This window comes from Amyelois transitella, chromosome 7 (genome assembly GCF_032362555.1).
Source record: "Amyelois transitella isolate CPQ chromosome 7, ilAmyTran1.1, whole genome shotgun sequence".
Taxonomy (NCBI): Eukaryota; Metazoa; Arthropoda; class Insecta; order Lepidoptera; family Pyralidae; genus Amyelois; species Amyelois transitella.
The window spans coordinates 6,232,196-6,251,106 of NC_083510.1; the positions used below are offsets into that span (position 1 = coordinate 6,232,196).

At 35.1% G+C, this 18,911-nt stretch overlaps 3 protein-coding genes across 11 annotated transcripts in view; 1 reads left to right on the top strand and 2 right to left on the bottom strand.

The window, feature by feature from the left end:
- LOC106133697 (uncharacterized) overlaps nucleotides 1–12,254 on the bottom strand; it is a 35,004-nt gene extending 22,750 nt beyond the window's left edge. For 4 of the 8 annotated variants that reach the window (XM_060945232.1, XM_060945227.1, XM_060945228.1 and 1 more), the window contains exons 1-8: nucleotides 12,099–12,254; nucleotides 11,386–11,537; nucleotides 10,498–10,710; nucleotides 10,237–10,347; nucleotides 9,020–9,142; nucleotides 8,026–8,244; nucleotides 7,235–7,435; nucleotides 6,893–7,063 (exon numbers count right to left, since the gene is read on the bottom strand). In XM_060945232.1, coding sequence (XP_060801215.1) covers nucleotides 6,893–7,063; nucleotides 7,235–7,435; nucleotides 8,026–8,244; nucleotides 9,020–9,142; nucleotides 10,237–10,347; nucleotides 10,498–10,710; nucleotides 11,386–11,523 — 1,176 coding nt within the window. In that variant the 5' untranslated portion in view covers nucleotides 11,524–11,537; nucleotides 12,099–12,254. The remainder of the gene's footprint in view (nucleotides 1–6,892; nucleotides 7,064–7,234; nucleotides 7,436–8,025; nucleotides 8,245–9,019; nucleotides 9,143–10,236; nucleotides 10,348–10,497; nucleotides 10,711–11,385; nucleotides 11,538–12,098) is intronic. The other 4 variants (XM_060945226.1, XM_060945230.1, XM_060945229.1 and 1 more) reach the window with 4 other exon arrangements.
- Nucleotides 64–4,852, top strand: LOC132901933 (piggyBac transposable element-derived protein 4-like). 2 transcript variants are annotated; one of them, XM_060945233.1, is made up of 4 exons: nucleotides 64–355; nucleotides 1,716–1,850; nucleotides 1,930–2,016; nucleotides 2,209–4,852. In XM_060945233.1, the coding sequence occupies exon 4, from the start codon at nucleotides 2,823–2,825 to the stop codon at nucleotides 4,407–4,409; it is 1,587 nt and encodes a 528-aa protein (XP_060801216.1). In that variant the 5' UTR covers nucleotides 64–355; nucleotides 1,716–1,850; nucleotides 1,930–2,016; nucleotides 2,209–2,822; the 3' UTR covers nucleotides 4,410–4,852. The 2 variants fall into 2 exon arrangements, with proteins under 2 accessions (XP_060801216.1, XP_060801218.1); XM_060945235.1 differs by lacking the exon at nucleotides 64–355 and having other exon boundaries at nucleotides 1,507–1,850.
- A 1,958-nt stretch (nucleotides 12,255–14,212) lies between the features above and the next one.
- LOC132901932 (uncharacterized) lies at nucleotides 14,213–18,684 on the bottom strand. The gene is made up of 2 exons (XM_060945224.1): nucleotides 18,445–18,684; nucleotides 14,213–18,081 (listed from the first exon to the last, which is right to left on the bottom strand). The coding sequence occupies exon 2, from the start codon at nucleotides 18,079–18,081 to the stop codon at nucleotides 15,307–15,309; it is 2,775 nt and encodes a 924-aa protein (XP_060801207.1). The 5' UTR covers nucleotides 18,445–18,684; the 3' UTR covers nucleotides 14,213–15,306.
- Between the last annotated feature and the right edge of the window lie 227 nt (nucleotides 18,685–18,911).

The window sequence follows — 18,911 nt, forward strand, 5'->3', positions numbered from 1 at the left end:
CATCTTTCTTGCACCAGATGTCTGGACAAATGCAAGGAGAATTATGATTGCTATTTAACCCTTCGTAAGCTTTAGGCCGTATCCGGGCATGTACTAGGAATGCTTTGTTCCGGATCCGTCCAAATGCACTCGTCGTAGTTTTTACACAAATATAATATCTAATAACAAGAAATAAGGTGTTTTATTATTTGAAATGTATTTCTAACGAATGAAGCCGTCATAGACAACTGTCAAATATGAATTTCATCCGTTCATTTAGCTAACCAAGTCATTTCAAATTGTGACTTCGTTGTGTTGCAAAGTGACTGAAGAACGTGTGAGAAAACTCGTCTTTTTTGGCTGTAATTACAAACAGGTATGTAAATGTTTTTATTTCGTTATTATATAGTTACTTTCGAAGCAATTACGTGTAAAAGTTTATAGATTTAGTAAAAAAAGAAGGATTTTAGCTTTTTCAAAAGTAGATGGAGTGTGTTACATATTTCTTTCGTGTTAGTTTATGCATTATATCCAATACCTCTGTAATGGATATAATTGGTTTTAGATAGTAAATTTATTATACTATTGAAATACACTAACTTTTTTACAATAAATACATGGATTTTGTAAATATCTTATATTTTTCAAGACTGAGAATCCGTTACACGCACACATACGCACTATGTCCGCCATCTTACTTGTGTCGTACACTGTCTGTGTATTGTATCGCGACGCTAATATACAGCATGCTTTCAAAAGCCTCTGTGATTTATTCATTGATTGAAACTAAATCTACGAAATTTATTTTATTGGTTTTAGTCAAAATGTCGTTTGGTTTTGATGACATGATGTCATGATAGTTGGGAGATGGTATACAGGATCTACGCTCCGGTAACTCGTATCGCGCTGTGTTTTAGCTCGTTAGTTTTGTCTCCGTGAGCACTTTCTGATGAAGTGACATCGAGGGTCTGATGATGCAGTCGGAAGGTGGTATACAGGATCTACGCTCCGGTAACTCGTATCGCGCTGTGTTTTAGCTCGTCAGTTTTGTCTCAGTGAGCACTTTCTGATGAAGTGACATCGAGGGTCTGATGATGCAGTCGGAAGGTGGTATACAGGATCTATGCTCCGGTAACTCGTATCGCGCTGTGTTTTAGCTCGTTAGTTTTGTCTCCGTGAGCACTTTCTGATGAAGTGACATCGAGGGTCTGATGATGCAGTCGGAAGGTGGTATACAGGATCTACGCTCCGGTAACTCGTATCGCGCTGTGTTTTAGCTCGTCAGTTTTGTCTCAGTGAGCACTTTCTGATGAAGTGACATCGAGGGTCTGATGATGCAGTCGGAAGGTGGTATACAGTATACAGGATCTACGCTCCGGTAACTCGTATCGCGCTGTGTTTTAGCTCGTTAGTTTTGTCTCCGTGAGCACTTTCTGATGAAGTGACATCGAGGGTCTGATGATGCAGTCGGAAGGTGGTATACAGTATACAGGATCTATGCTCCGGTAACTCGTATCGCGCTGTGTTTTAGCTCGTTAGTTTTGTCTCCGTGAGCACTTTCTGATGAAGTGACATCGAGGGTCTGATGATGCAGTCGGAAGGTGGTATACAGGATCTACGCTCCGGTAACTCGTATCGCGCTGTGTTTTAGCTCGTTAGTTTTGTCTCCGTGAGCACTTTCTGATGACATCGATGTCTGGTTTGAATACATGCTAATAATTTTATTTTATTGACAGATTAAAATGGAACCCCAAACCCCAAGTACTTCCAGAAGCATGTTTGTCGGCTTGGAGGTGACTAGAACTCCTCAGGGATCCCTTATTCGGGGCAGAGATGTAGTCTTGGAGACATCTGGATCAGGGAGGATTAGAGTATGTTATTTTCCAGTTTTGTTAACTTTCCCTTTTACTTTAAAAACAAAAACTGATTATTTCGTATATTTTATTACAGCCTTGGCGGCCCCAAAATTTATCTGTGGAAGGCGAAGCCATAGAGATCGTGGATGAGTTGGTCCATGGCGGCGAAAAAGTAGCTGCTGTAAGAATGGTTTTCTTTTTTTTGATAACTTTAGTAGATGTTCAACTTTTTTTTAACTACCAAGATAATAATATGTCGAGATGTATACTAACTTATTGCTCACTTATTGATGTCTATTGTAAGGATTATCGAAACAAAATATTACCTATTATCACAACATGCAATGTTATTTACAAAATAATTATTTTTTAGGTACCAGAGGAACGTACGAAAGGTCAGCCGCGTAATCTTTTTGGCCGAGAACCTGTAAGTTTCATTTTCATAACACTCTTTGAAAGTATAAATTACTTGCATTGAGAAAGGGATTTTTATTTATTGCCGCTCTCATCGTGCACCGGACTATCTGATAGAAATCTAGTCCATCCAGTAACTAAGGTAATGTAACTAAGGGTGTTTGGTTTGTGCTTCAATAACACAATTCTGCTAAAATTGGCAATGCGGTATGAATGTATTGTAACTTCATTGATATAAAGGTGTTTGGTGTATGCTCAATAACGTAATTCAGCGAAATTGGCAATATGGCATGAATATATTGAAAGTTAATTGAATAAAAATGAACAGGAATCTCTATTCCTGTTCATCGTTGGGATACACTAATTATTCCTTTTTATAAAAATATTGTGGTTGGCATCTCTAACAATACCCGCTTTTGTTATGTTTGTGTGTATGCTTGCATGTGGTTTAGGGTTTGGTTTTTTTAATAGGATGAAGACATACTGGATCCTGAGCTGGCTGAAGAATTAGCCATCGACTCTGGAAGTGATGAGGATGCCGAGGAAGAATTGACTCTCGATCAGTTACAGCAGATGTTGGAATCAGATGACGATTTTATTGAAGATGAAGTTAGTGAGGAGCCATTGACTTGGTCATCTGATTTTAACGAATTTAGAGGGGTCAGGGAGGACTTCAACGAAGAAGCTGGTCCTAAAATTGAGGGAACAAGTCCTTTAGGCTTGTTTACTCAAATTTGGGACCAGCCTCTGATGGATTCTATTGTCCACGAAACGAATCATTACGCTTGGGAAACAATAACCGGTTTCTTTGAAACCGGAGACTCCATGCCAAGTAAATCTCGCATGAACGACTGGGTGGAAACTTCGGTTTCCGAACTATATAGGCTTATAGGTGTGATGATATTTATGTCAATATGTGTAAGAAGTAGGTTAGAGGAATATTGGATGACGGGTGTGATGGGTATGCCGGAGTTTCGAAAACTGATGTCAAGGGATCATTACGTAATGCTCTTAAAATTTTTGCACTTTACTGATAACAACAACATACATGTACAGGGGCGTGATAAGAAAATAGCTAAAATAAAACCTATTATAGATTATTTAAATAAAAAATTCCAGTCCATTTACGTGCCTCACAGAGAAGTATCGATAGACGAATCGTTGCTGCTTTGGAAGGGTCATTTAAGCTGGAAACAATGCATTCGTTCCAAAGCAGCTCGATTCGGTATCAAAAGTTATGAACTCTGTGAGGCCGTAACTGGATACGTAGTAAATTTAATTTTGTATGCCGGCAAAGGCACGACAACTGCAGAAACGGTTTACGGGTTTACTACATCCACTGCCAAAATAGTCCTTGAGCTTTTCAAGAACTATTTAGGCAAGGGATATACCCTGTTCATGGACAATTTTTATAATTCTGTTCCTCTGACCCAATTTCTAAAAAAACATAAAACTGACGTAGTCGGTACTCTGAACCGTCGCCGAAAAGACACGCCCGTAGAAATCCAAAATTTGCAGGATAAAAGGATGGCTAGGGGTAGTGTGGTAAGTAGACACTGTGGTGATGTATCCGTCATAGCATGGAAAGATGTGAAGCTTGTCACCACTGTATCTACTTACCACAAAACAGATATGGCTCCAGGGCACAGGGCTGGCCAACCCTGCTCCAAACCAGTCGTGGTCCATGAATATAATAAATACATGGGAGGCGTCGATCTCAAAGATCAAAAGCTAAGCATGTATTTATTAGAAAGAAAGAGGGGAATCAAATGGTATATTAAAGTTTTTAGACGTCTTTTAAATATATCTATTTTAAATGCATATATTATATATTGTGCTAACATTGGCCAGCATAAAAAAATGACTCACCGCCAATTTCGTTTCAAGCTTGCTGAAGAGCTCTGCTTAGAATTCGGACAAAACGTCTCCTCACGTTCGCGCCAGGTCCCCATCCCCACCTGTAGCAGGCTGAACAGGGATTTTAATCATTTCCCTGTTCATAATGAGGTGACCGAGGAGCGAACCAAAAAACAAGATAAATTTAAGAGGGGACGTTGTGTTAGATGCAGGCAAAAATGTAACATCGCGTGCAGTCATTGCACGGTGTATATTTGTGTTGGCCAATGTTGGCTTGAGTATCATACTTTAGAAAATCTATAGTTTGTAAATTACTTCTGTAGTTACATATATATAAAATATATAATTAAATATTATCTATTTATTTATATTAGTTATATATTTATATAAAATGTGTGATGTAGTAGTCAACACACCAGACTGCTACTTCCAGGTCTCGGGTTCGATCCCCAGTCAGGTCAAGTTGGTAAATTATCTTTTTCATATTGACTTCTGATCTTGGGTGTTTATCTATTTATGTATACATTATTTTATTTTTAAATATTAATATTAGGATTATTGTTTAAAAATACTTTTTTCTCTTTGATCCCTTCTTTCTTAGGACTGCACTGGTTTGGTCTACGGGTTATAAGATACATAGAATGAATATACAAATAAAATAAAAAAAAAAAAAATTCAAAGCCCTTCAGGCGAGTAGGCGACCAATACTGTTGAAAAGAGTTTCTTTCGGCGTTTCTTCTCTTGCAGTGGTCGGTTACGAAGCGCTAGTAGTCTTTAGCTTTGAAAGAATTAATAATTTTAAATTTGAGTTTTGAATACATATCTATTTAATTTATCTAAATCGATAATTTTTACATGTAATTTGACGTAAAAAAGTGCCTACAAAGGCCTATTTTCTGAATAAACGTTTGAGTTTGGTTACAGTCGGCTTGAGCTCGATCGAACGCATGCGTGTTTTGAGTCCAAACATGCTTTGTTTAAAATTTAAGTTGACGTCATTTAGAGACACTGCTGCAGTGCAGTTTGGTGCCTATTCTTCTGTTATCCTATTCTTCACTTGCGCTTCTGAATTTGTGTAAACTTTTTTGCATATGAATATTCTGCAGACTGTTTAAATAACACCCTTTTAAAACGTTGTTGTTATCAGTAAAGTGAAATGATGGGAATCTAAAATTTCGATTCCTACGCAAAATTTTTTTGTTTAATTTGAATTCATAATTCATTAAAAATAAGTATTTTTTTTTACAAAACAACCGACTTCAACACTATTCCCTATCTCAAAAATTACTGAACCGATTTTGATGAAAGTATTTTTTTTCAATAAGTCTTTATATATTACATAGTTCTTATCATTATAGATTTATTGAAAAAAAAAACTTATCAAAAACAGTTCAGTAATTATTTTTACAAAATTGTAATTTTATTTTTATTTTTTCATTGGTAAAAATAATTCCTAGTATGTACTATGAATCATTGGTAAAAATAATTACTAGTATGTACTATGAATTGAATAGGTTTAGAGTAGTGGAAACCAATAAACATTGTACATTTTTGTATTCCAATAAAAGAAACATTTTAATCAACATTTTATTTTTATTTTTACAAGACACTCTTTTCCAAATTACTAACGTGCACAACTAAAAACAAACATCCTGTAGATATGCCCAGATCCGACCTAAAGCAGTTAGACAAACATTGACAGTGGACGGATACGGCCATCAGCAGTTAGGCGTTAACCACATGCCGCCATTTTGTCCAGATACGGCCATCAGCAGACAAGCAAGGCAAACAAGTCACGCACACAGACATACATTTTTCTAGTTTTTGGCTATGGTTTTTCGCTCATTTTCTCTAGGCAAGCTATATATGTCTGATATAAAAACGAAACTACAATTTTTCGTGTTTGCCACACTGCCCTTACAGTTGAGCAAAGACAAATGTAAGTGAATGAACGAGCCAATTGAAAAAATGATAGTTTTCTAGGTAAGTTTTCAGTTTTTAGTAGAAATATACTATTTTAAGACATTTAGATACATTTTACTTGTTGTTTTGTGAAGCCAAATACATTATTTACGATTACAATGCCTCAAATAAATCTACATTTCAATATTTTCATGGTAATAGAAGTATAAAGTTTGCGTTGTAGAAGTTGCAAAATGGCGAAATCGTGATTCTTACTGGATTATTTGTGAAGACGATTTTAGAGAATTTTACTTGGGACATAATAACTTTTTGGCACCATTAAATTCCTCAATTATTGGACTTTGTGGAATAGTAAACAAAAACAGAATATATGAAAGATGTAAATTGCAAAATCAGTAAAATATTTACAATGGATAATTTTTCGGTAAGTTTTGAATTCAGTGACCTAAATATAATAAACGCAAGTGTTTTTTCGCATCAAAATTTATTGCATATGATTCTTCATTTATATATCTTTAAAAAAAAATAAATTTTTGGGTAGGTCCCAAATAATTATATACAGATATACAACAAAATCTAAGACACTGCGCGCCCGTCCGCCGCGGCGCTTGAACGCCGCAGACGAGGTGCGCAGTTTGCGTATAGCCGCCGCAGCTGAAGGGTTAAATAGGTCAAATAAATCTAAATCCACTAGGACAAAGGTCTTGAAATACCTCTTCATTTCATTCAGCATTCTTGCATTTATAATATTAGTTTGGATATGTATAGTAATCATCTAAACTTTATAGTTTTAGTTTAATGTTTCTTTGCCGTTGACTGTACGTTTCCCGGAAAAACAGTTAAAGATGCAGCACAGCACTAACCTGTAAAAGTGGCGTCCTAGGTCTGGGTGGGCGGTGTTGATGCGCGTGCGGGTTCAGTACGCGCGGGGACGCCGGCCGCTGCGGACGTACGCCGCGCCCCGCGCTGCCCACGTTCAGACCCACGCCGGTCGCGCCACGACCGTTCCCAGCCGCTGGAGAACCCAGTTGGGCCTGTGTCGTCATGGTGAAATTCAGTTCGGAAAACATTTTAATATATATATAATGATAACAACTGTTGTTGTTAATAGCAGCCTCAATGATGATTATTTGTTTGCAAGACAGATTCAGCTTAAAGGAGATATAGGCAGAGATTACTCCTCATTGCATAGGCTTTTAGCTCACCTGGTGTTGCGGATTATGTTGAGGATTGAGCAGTCTAGTGGGTAGTTGCAGCGAGCCAGGCTGAGAGGGTTGCATGGACGGCCGGGCCGGCGGTCGGCGGGGCCGGACCGTGCGGACCGGAGTCCTTACCAACGTCACTCCAGCCGGCGAAGACAACGCTTGATTCAACAGGCGAGGAGGCGCCGCGCGGGTTGGAGTCCCCTGTTCATTTAGACACGGCAATTTGATCTCCCATGCAAGTTTGATATCAAAGAAAAACCATAGTTTTTACCAGCTGATTTCCATCCTATGCAGATTGTAAGTCAGTCAAGGGCAAGGCTATTGGAATTCTACTTTCAGACGATTGACACGCAACCTATCACTATTTAAACCCCAATTCCATCATTAAGCAATGCAGCTGAAAGTGGCCTAGCTGTCAGTCTTTTCAAGACTGTTGTCTTCTGTCAACCCCGTAAGGGACGTGATTGTATGTATGTTAATAAAAGTTATCATCCCCTGGGGTCTATCCTAGTTGGGTCTTCACTGAGGAAGAGCTGGGATCCACCTAAGACTACGATCCAAAATTTTAATATACATGACCCTGTTTACAGTCATGGATCATGCTTATTGCATTAAATAAAAATATTAATTCTCCAGTTGCCTTTTAAGATGGCAAAAACTTAAATTATTTTGTGCCAAGAACTATGTTAAGTTCAATACTGACATTCACACTTTTTCAGTGTTACTTAATAAATCCTAGAAAAATCCATCCCAGACTTTTAGAAAAGTTGATAGCAGTAAAACAAACTTACAGCTTGATTGATGTAAGCCGCGTGCATAACAACTTGCTGGTGCTGTATTTGCTGTGGTTGTATATGTTGTTGGTGTTGTTGCTGCAACTGATGTTGCATTTGCTGTTGTTGTTGTTGCTGCTGGAGCTGATGTTGCAACTGTTGTTGTTGCAGGTGTATGAGCTGGGGAGATGCCCTGGACAGCTGTTGTTGTTGCTGCAACTGTGGTTGTTGTTGTAGCTGCAAAATAACATTATCAGTGCAATGTTACGACTTATCAAAACTTAAGAATTCCTGCAGGAAAGTTTTGCTTAAAGATATGCTGTTAACTTTACTGACTTTAAAGGCCCATCCATAGCTGTGAGCTTCAGAATTATTCTTATTAAAATAGTAAAGCTTTGTCTTAATACAAACCTAAGTTATATATTTATTTTATTTAACATACCAAAAAGCAAAATAAAACAATATATTTAGTTATGAATACTGATTAAACAGACTAAAAAATATATTTTAGCCTACTAAAATAAAAGTTCTTATCAGGTTAGAGAAGACCAAGACAAATTCCAACTTGTCATTCAATAAGCAATGAAAACAAATGTTATGAGAGCAGATGGCATAGAAGAGGTGTTAATACACATAATACATTTTCAAATCTTATTTTTATTGTAATTAAATCTTAAAACTCATTAGTCGAACCATGCTCTGTTATATCGTCCATATTTCAGTAAAAACAAGTGCAAATAAATGCAAGCATAAAACAAGTGCCACTAGCATACTACGAATCTCTTAAAAGAGTATTTTTTACCTATAAATTAACCCATAAACTATAGTCATCATAAATATACATAGAATTCGTCGGTTAAAAGGTTAAAATCTCGTGCAAAAAATCTTGATGACAATAAAACACACGTGCGAGGATCATATTAAACCTTCCACAAAAACCTGTGTGCAATTTAAAAAAAAAAAAACCAAATCAGCGCTATAAGCGAACGAAGCACATCATCCTATGACTAACGGTTTGCTGTGGCGCATGTTGGGGCGGCGGCGGTGGTGGCGGGGGCGGAGGCTGCGGCGGCGGCTGCTGCGCCGGGTGGATCACCGTTGGCTGCGAGAGCACATGAGCCGGACTCACCAACTGCTGTTCAATACCAATATCATTCAAAACGGTTGACAAAAGCAACATCCTTTAAATTGACGAGAATGACGTTAAACTCAAATAAATTTAACTTGATGCTTCGAAAACAAAACCAATATTTAAGGAAGTTTCATATTCGTTAAAAAAGGGTAAAAAGAATCATCATTCAAATTTTTGGAAATTTTCAGTCTTGAGACACATAATTTCCTTAAGTCCTTCCTACATTTTTTCCACCTTTGGTACATTCGATTTTCAGAAGTTACCAAGCCAAAACAATTTTAAATATGAAGTAAACTGGTAATTGTTGTGATGGTGATGTTGGCATAAGTAAAAAAAACACAATTATTGGTAAGCCTTGCACTGGTATACCAGTTAGCAATGTTAGTAAAAAAGACAAATAAGAATATGCTAGGTACTGATATTTACATTGTCTGTAAACTGTAAATCATATAATATGATTTATCATAGTATTATTAGATCTAAATCTGTATTTGATATACTCGTATAGGGTATATTTCAGATAAAAAGAGATGAAAAGTGTCACTTATTAGTATATGGCAAAATTATAAGAGTGTTAACACCGTCAATGAAGCAAAGCATAATTAAGGAAAATTAAAAGAAAGATATTTACTGTCAATAATAACTACCACTTCCACAATAAAAAGGCAATAATTACTGCATATTTTTTTTTTTTAAATCACTGTATTATTAATTTAATAAATTAACAAAATATTTGATGGCTATAACTAGAAATTTTTAATCGAAAAGAAAATTATTTCAAAAGTAATTATTGTTAAAATAAATTATATGTTTGGCAATGAGAAAATTATATATTATTTATTTAGTTCACTGCTTATTATTTAAAGCGTTTAAGTCAACATGTTGGTTTCAAAGTACAATAGTTTAGCATGTAGGGTAAACTTTCAACAAAATCAAAAATAATTAAAATTCTACAAAAATAATTAAAATCACAGTAAAAAGGTTTCATGCTAAGCATAAAATAAAAGTTTGATAATATTATTTCTATAAAAAGTGCAAAATAATAATGGTTATGTCATTAAATTGTCTACTTTAAGTTTATTTATAAGCCGACATACATGTTGTGGCCGTTGTGGAGTTGACTGTTGCATCAAAGATGCATCAATGATTTGCTGAGCTTGTTGCAACACAACCTGAGCATCCACAGGTAAATCAGATGTGTAGTAAACCTACAAATAAATTTACCGTGAACAAATCACATCACCATCGAGGCTTAGATCTGACAAGTATTGCCAATTGATTTAATGAATAAGCTATTTTTATTTGTATGCAATAATTTTGAAAACAGGAGAAATTTTTTGTAGTAAAATAAAACTTACTTGATGTCTATGTAAGGTCTGTTGCTGGTGTTGCTGCTGCTGCTGTTGTTGTTGTTGTTGTTGGAAGTCAGCACGAGGTGGTGGAGGTGGAGGAGGTTCATGGCGAATAATATATTGTTGTTGGTACTGTAAACCATCACCCACAACTAATTGCTGCTGAACACCCTCACTCACTATGATGTCATTAGCCTGATCAGCTTGTTGAACTACAACCTGATTGATATATCAAAACAATAATAAACAGTCATGAAAGTATATAAAATAAATCAAATTTTGATGAAGGCTCATTCTGATAAGAATGTTTTACCATTTGTAGGTTCAGAAGATGAGAAATAACCAAAGTTTTATTTTAAACAAGCACACAAAATATATGATGTGAAAAGATTTAGTAGATTTTATTGTTTGCCGAATACCACCCTAAACAACTTCTAATCATAAAATCACGCCTTTTTCCTGGAGGGGTAGGCAGATACTACATCTTTCCATGTGCATTAATTCTAAAACCAATTGTTTTCCCATCAACATCTTGACATTGGTGTGGTTCCCAGAACCAATTCAAAAAGGAATAGGACCACTCTATCTCTTTCCCATGGATGTTGTAAAAGGCGACTAAGGGATTGGAATAAAAACTTGGGATTCTTTATTTAGGCTATGAGCTAGAAACCTGTCACTATTTGAATCTCAATTCTATCATTAAGCCAAACAGCTGAACATGACATATCAGTCTTTTTAAGAATTTTGGCTTTGTCTACCCCACAAGGGATATAGACGCGACTATATGTGTGTATGTATCATGACATTGTAAAAAGTGAAAAAAGGACAATTAATTTGAAAACTAGTGCAAATATTGTAACAATCAATATTCACTAATAAGAAATTTTTACGAACATTAACTGGCTGTTGAGCATATTGCTGCTCATCCTGGTTTACTATAATCCCATCCAAGCGTATGTTAGGACAATATCTTTGTAAATCTTCTAAAGTTAATGAATGGCCTTGTCCAACTATCTGGTAGTACTGAGCCATTATAAACACTTAGCCTGGAAAAGAAAATCTGTTTACTAATATGTAATAATAATGCAATTTAGGACAGAGTAGCAAACAAGGATATCAAAATCAAAGTTTTCTTAAATAAATAACAGAAGGGGTTACCCCAGTAGTAACATTTACTCCCTACTAGTTTGTTTACAACATGAAAAAAATAACAGGAAATATATAATTGTTTACTTGAATATATTCATGCCAAAAGTACTACTCTTTCACTATATATGAACAGCACTTTTATTTTTGTATAGGTGTATGCTACGATGACAGTTTATATGCCATACACCCTGGCGATCGCATAGCTCCATTTATGACTCCATGGATTGCATGAACATTTCAATGGCGACGGGGTAACCGATGACTATCAATCACTCATAACATATCTTCTTTAAACTTTTTCAACACATTTATATTGCGCTGAAGATTGCAAAACAAAAGTGTAATGTAGCGTTTATTCCGATGGAATGAAATGGCTTCGATTACTTTGATACAACCTAAATTCTTTCAGTAAAGACGACTCACTATAAATTATCGATAGAACACATTATGCATCTTACCAATATTTACTAAAGACATTTTAAATGCCCTAATAGAACATTCTGAATGAATTATTATCATCAAAATGTAAAATTTTAACTCAAACGCCAAATCAAGATACGAATTTACATTATGGCGTGTGTGTCACTTTTTTTACAATATTTTTTTTTATTCCCTGATTGGGTCTGTGTTGCCCTGACCCTGTCTACTCGATAAAACTAAATCTGCATTGCCAGTGAAAAGAATCGACATGTATAAACAAGGTTAAGGTTCACGTAAGTATCGCGAAATCTACATCGTATTCCAAATACCAACAAATATTAAAAATACGAAAGTATACTATATTTGTTTGTTTCTTACCTCTTGAATTAATACTGAAACATCACACATATTCTTGATTAGCTGTACCCGGGACTTCGTCCGCGTGAAATAGGTAGTTATTTTGGGCATCATTTATTTTTATTTTCTTCACTTCACTTTACTTTATTTCATTTTATTTTATTAGGAAAACATACAGTCATTTATCTTGTAAAATCTCATTTAGTTACTTTAGACCATTTACATGTTTTCGTATATTTATACGTTGACAGAAATTCGAAAAATCATATTTTTTGGCAATTTCTTTTAAGTACTGACATCGGTTAGTTAATATTAATTATGTAAGGATATGGATTTTTGTAAAATATAAGAATTTCCCTTTTTTGCACGTTATGTCCTCGCCGTTCCTTGATTTGTTCCAAAGTTCATGATCGTATGTCAACGGGATGGAATGACGGAATGACGGGACAGAATTTCGATTTACATTACACAAACAGAGGGAAAACGAGAATTCCTTTGAGGGTTTATTTTTTTTTCTTTTGGTTCTATCTAAATCGTAATAATAATTGATATTACAATTCCGTAAACCAAATTTTATATATGAGAGATTTTCGAGACAGATGTCCGTATCTCACTCCATAGCCTAGCAATCTGGTCCACTACCATCCCATCCGCATGACCCATGCCAAGTAAATCCCTCCCTGGCAATAGTTTGGCAGCTGTGGAGGGCTGTCCATTGGTGTATCCCAATGGTTCATCAAAGGACAGATCTTCACAGCTGCAGCCATCTCACTTTAAAACAAAAGGTACCAAAGGGCTCTTCATGTTGGCTTCGGCCCCATGAACGCCTCCCAAATAACCGGGTCCCAATGGGCGCGTGTACATTTTACTTTTACCAACATTTAAATAACTATTACTCGTTTAAATATATTAGATTTTATTGCTAATGAGTTCTAAAATAGATATAGCGATACAAGCGAAAGGTTTATTTTTTACGTAATTAGAATTTGGGTGCCCGAGCGTTGCTAAAGGTCGAATTTAGGTGTTCTGACGTGAAACCGTCCAAATTACACAGATCGGTAAACCTTGAAATAAGTTCAAGACAGATAAGGAAACATTGAAGATAATTTTTCCAGTCTGAAGTTATCTTAAAAGTATTTTTTCTCAATTAGCATGTTCTTTGGGAGCAATACTAGTAGTAAAACATGGTATAGAACATTATCCCAATCAGTCTTTTCATTGTAATTAGTTACCGGTTATCGATATAATCGATACCATGATATTTTTTTCAAAATATTGATAGTTGATTATCGAGCATGTAGGTAGCAACACAAATCATTCGTTAGGGATGTGACATTTAACTGTGACATTAAGGCGCCGTTATAATTTACGGCGACATCGTATCCTGCCTAAAACAAAAACGATTTCTATATAATTGATTGCTTTGATGGCACGGAAAATGGATTAATCTCTAACGATTTTGTTGAAATTGAAATATAGGTGTATATACGGGGGTAAATAATTGATTAAGCAAAGTCCCATGTCTGAAAAAATAGTTTTTTCTATATTTTTCACCCTTTATAGGTACTCAAATATTTTTTAACGTACTAGACGGTTTCTAGGCAATGATATTTTTTTTTATATATCACTTGATAATAATAACATTGAAAATTACTGAGTAGATAAAGTTTGAAAGTGTAGTTTGTTCCGCCGCTTCTTCTACACATGTAGATGTAGTTTTAATTAGATTTAAGTGATGTAATATATAAAATAAGTGATACCTTGTATCCAATTTTGAAAAAAAATCTAAGTAGGGTGACGGCACCAGTAATCAACACTTTTAGAGCATCATGTTCAATGAATAGCGATTACTCAAAATCTATAATACCAAGAACCATTGAAGTTGGTGAAAATCATAAAGAAATAGTATAAGAATAATATGTGCTGCAAATTTTAAATTAATTAATAATGGTTATTAGAATATAAATTAAATTTAAAAAATCATCAGAATCTCCAGTTATCGACATTCAAAATCCAACGATCGACTACCACTTATCGACACCTACCCAGTTATCAACATCCTGTTATCGACAATGATGTCGTAAAAATAGGAAAAACCAGTAATTAAAGACAGTAAAATATTTAGTTAAGTATTTATTTCACATAATGCGTCCTAATATCACAAATGCGTACAAATTATTACAAAATTTAATAATCAGTCTTACAACTTAAAATTACAAATATCAGAAATGCGTACAAATGCTACAAAATTAAAATTCAGTCTGACAACTTAAACTACTTACAAATAAATAAGTAACGAACTTTTTTAACGTTGATGTTTATAACATTTATAGAATTCTGAATAATTTCAATATACCTAACTACTGTTTCTCAAAAATATCAATCTAATTCTTCTTCAAGTTAAACATGTAGCGTGTAGCACCAATGCTTACAAATTACTTTAACCATAAAAATCCGTAACCTACGGAACAATAGTGAAGGTAGATAGCAGATGTTCAACCTACTGTATTGCATTTTGCAATTATAAAAAATATAAATCAAAATGACTCATAATATCTATGTTAACATTAACTGTAAACTGTAGTCTAAGGAGATCTTCGTAATTTAAATAATGTTTCTTTTGTAGAACTTACTAATCAGTCTGACGTTAACCTTAAAATACTACCTATATAAAATATATATTAAGTAGAAAAAGAATTAAGTGAAGAACTAGTGACTCTTACCTTTAAATAAATATGTATATCTCTGTTAGGAACAAACAAGTGAGTGAGCAACTAAGTTCTATAAAACGATCACATATTTTATCCAAGTAAGTATATATATACCTAACGTTTTACCAAATTTTATATTATATATATATTTATATATCACATATTTTTACTGAGATCCTTAATTATATATGTCAGGTAAATACTTTTGCATTTCTTTGATTTTATAAAACCCTCTATTGTTGAGACGCACGGGTGTATCAATTTCCTCAATTATTTGATCAAATCTGTACCATATTTTATCTGGTTTTTCAGGCCATCTAAAGGTGTTGCCCATTGACAAAACCATTGCACTGACTTCGAATAGATTATTCTCTACCTTTTCTACCTTCCCGGGAAAGTATTTATTTTCGTACGTTACTATTACGTAACATCCTGAAGTAATTTTATTTGTTTGTCTAGTTTTACTTACTTTCTTCTTAGTAGTAAGTGAGCATGAGGCATCTATGTCAAAATCAGAGTCAGTGGTGGTGGGAGACACTGGTTTTTTACGTTTTAATGGTTTTCTTTCACTGTTAACTGATTTACTGATTTTGTTGATTATATTTTCTCTGTCGTTATCTTCCGAAATATTATCTTCAGCATAGCTGCAATCACTTTCAGCAAACTCAATCTCTAAACTTGACTCTTCTGAAGATGATTCAATTCGGGGTATCTTCTTTTTATTTTTTTTAGAAATGGTTTTCTTTTTCTTTTCTGCATTGTTTTCTTTCAACTCCTTTTTTTCTTGTCGTTTTCTCGCTCGTTCTTCTTTTTCTTTTTGTTGCCTTTTTTTCTCATTTTCTTTTTTTTCATGGTATTCGCGCCATGCCTTGCTTGTTACTGCTGCTGGTATTTTTTCTCTCTTTATTCTTTTTTTCTTTTTATTTATATCGTCTTCCGGCCAAAAAAGAAACTTTTTAAAAGGTGATGGTACTATAATACCTAATGCATCATCCATCGTTTTTTTTGTGGGTGCTATTTTATCTGTATGAATAGTTCTTGAAATAGGTGCGCGTGTTGGTCTGTCTGGAGTCAAAAAAGGTGATCTATTTTCGGGAACAATGCTCGACGTGATTGTGTTGTCTACTGCCCACTGACTGTTTGCCGTCGTTATTATTTCAGGTTGGGGTATGCCATTGCTTTCAGTAACAGCTGGATCACTGGGAAGCTGAAGTATTGATGGTGACGGAGGATGAGTAATTGTAGATATCTTTTTGGGCGTACACTCAACAACTCTCTGCAATGTATTAAAATCTTCAACTTCAAGATTTTGATTAACCCCTCCAAAACCGCTGTCAACAATAATAGGTGATTGTTCTCTTATATCTTCAACTGAGGCTAAAGAATAATTTTGAGGTGTTAAAGAGTTTCCGAAGTCTATAACTTCTTTTTCAGCCACTACCGTCTCGGAGTGAGATACATGGTCTATAATATCCATTGAAATATTAATCGGTTCCAGGGTTGATGGCGAATGTGACTCAATAACTTCAGATGTCGGCAGGATGTTGCATGAACTTGCACAGTCGTCAGAGTAGCATTTAGATTTGTTCTTGGCCCATATAACGTACAAAGCGGTGTCTTCCTCGGGAAGGTCACTTTCAACTGTGTCTCTTTTTTTATAGAACAGATTCTGAAACATAGCTAACTTCTCTTCTGAAAAAACACCAATTATCTCTTTTTCTAAATATTTAACAAATTCTGTTAATGCTGGATTGGACTGAATAACTGAAGCTTCTTCTCTGTTTTTGATTTTGGACATATCGATATAATCGGGACCAAATGGAAACAAGCCTCCGGCCCTGAATCCGTTTTTAATGCAATCAGGAGTTAATTTTTCTATAGCTTTTTTCAGCAGTGGAGCAAAATTTTCTTTTTTAACGTTTTGGCCCAGATTTTCCATTTTCCATTCGTTGACAGTCTTCTTCCAGAATAATTTTAGCGGCCTAAAAACTGCTAAGTCCATTGGCTGCAACAGGTGAGTAGAATTAGGATACAGCGCAACAACTTCTATTCCGTGTTCTGAACAAAAATTCGACAAGTGTAAGGTAAGATGTGATTTATGGCCATCTATAAAAAAAATTATTGGTTTTTGAATCATATTTTGTTCAAGCCATGGGTTAAAAATATTTACGACATATTCATAAAATGTGCTGCTACACATCCACCCGCTTTCGGATTTCCCTATCGCCCAATCTTCAGGTACAGTGGATGCAATATATGTGGGAACCCTTTCATAGCTAAAAACTATCATTGGCGGGGCAAGGACGCCAGCAGCATTGCCAGTAAACAAAACCGTTAGGTTTTCTTTGTCATCACCGCATGAAGTATACAAATGTTTTTGACCTTTCTGTGCAAGAACAGGGCCTGGTTTCGGTGATAAAAAAAATGCACTTTCATCCGCATTAAAAATTCTGTTAGGATCTTTTAAAATATCCTTTAGATTTTTTTCTTCTAAGTAACTTTCAACTTCTTGAAACCAATTTCTTATATCTTTTTCCGAGACGTTATCACGAGCAATTGACAGATTCTCAGGTATTTTTTCCGCCAAATTAGGGTGCCTTTTTAAAAAAGCATGATACCATTTCTTCCCAGGTCTATTATCTGTGAATGGATTGGGAATTTTTTGATCTATTATAATTTTCTGGACACTATCTAGTAAGGAGTCTCTACAAATCGGAAAGCGTTTTAGTGGCATTGTTATCAACCATTTTTCTAAAATTTCTTCATGCATTTTTGAAAGCACTGTGCTGGGCCCCATTGTACAGTTAATTTGAGTTTTTCCAGATAACTTATCGTGCAGTGTGATTCTGGGCACGCCAAATCTTCGAGCTGCAACGGCAACTTTTTCGCCTTTGCGGACAGCATCAACAGCTTTAGCCATTTGCTCGGACGTATAATTTTTTCTGGGTGCCATCTGGAAACAAAATAATATGAAAACCAATTATCGACACCCAGTCATCGACAGTGTCGATTAATGGTAAGCGATCTAAAATATTTATGATTAAAACACAGAATAATAAAGCACTAAACAAGAAGCCAAGATCTTAAATCGAATTAAAAAAAATTAAAAAAAATAAATATCGACATATGTCGAAAACTGGAAAAATAAAATTTCACGGAACTAGTTATCGACATCGATTTTTAATAACCTCCAAATCTATAAATCGTCGCAATGACATATAATTACTTTAGCTTATTTAATATCAGTCTCAGAAATCAATACGCACTTCGATACAGTTACGTTAAATTAAAAATAAAATGAAGATTTTCAACTTACCTTGTTATGGATTTCGCTAATAAAATCGGATTAGCTAAGGAACACAAACGGTGACAGTAATATTTAGCTCGCCATTTTGAAAACAAATGGCCGAGCCCAAAGTTCTGTTTTGTGACGACAGAGGGAGTCCTGTTGTCTATGATTAAGTGTTGCCATGACGGGAAATCAAAATATAACTCTTATTTTTTCCTTAAGACTAGGTTAGATGTCGATCACTGGGTACATGTCGATTACTGGTGCCATCACCCTATTCAATTTTTTTTCTTTTGAAACAGTTAAAGAATCAGGGCGATCGCAATTTTTTTTTGTTCTTACTTTTTTATATGGCTCCGCAATACCGCTCGGACAACCAGTTGGTTGAAAGAGTAATCAAACTTTTATGGATACCTACATACTCTTTTGAAGGGAAGGAATGTCATCATTAAACAAGTAAACGCTCTTGCTTTAGCACAATTTCTTTGCGTTAT

Coding starts and splice junctions, on each gene's coding strand:
- LOC132901933 (XM_060945233.1), top strand. CDS start 2,823: ATGTTGGAATCAGATGACGATTTTATTGAAGATGAAGTTAGTGAGGAG.
- LOC132901932 (XM_060945224.1), bottom strand. CDS start 18,081: ATGGCACCCAGAAAAAATTATACGTCCGAGCAAATGGCTAAAGCTGTT.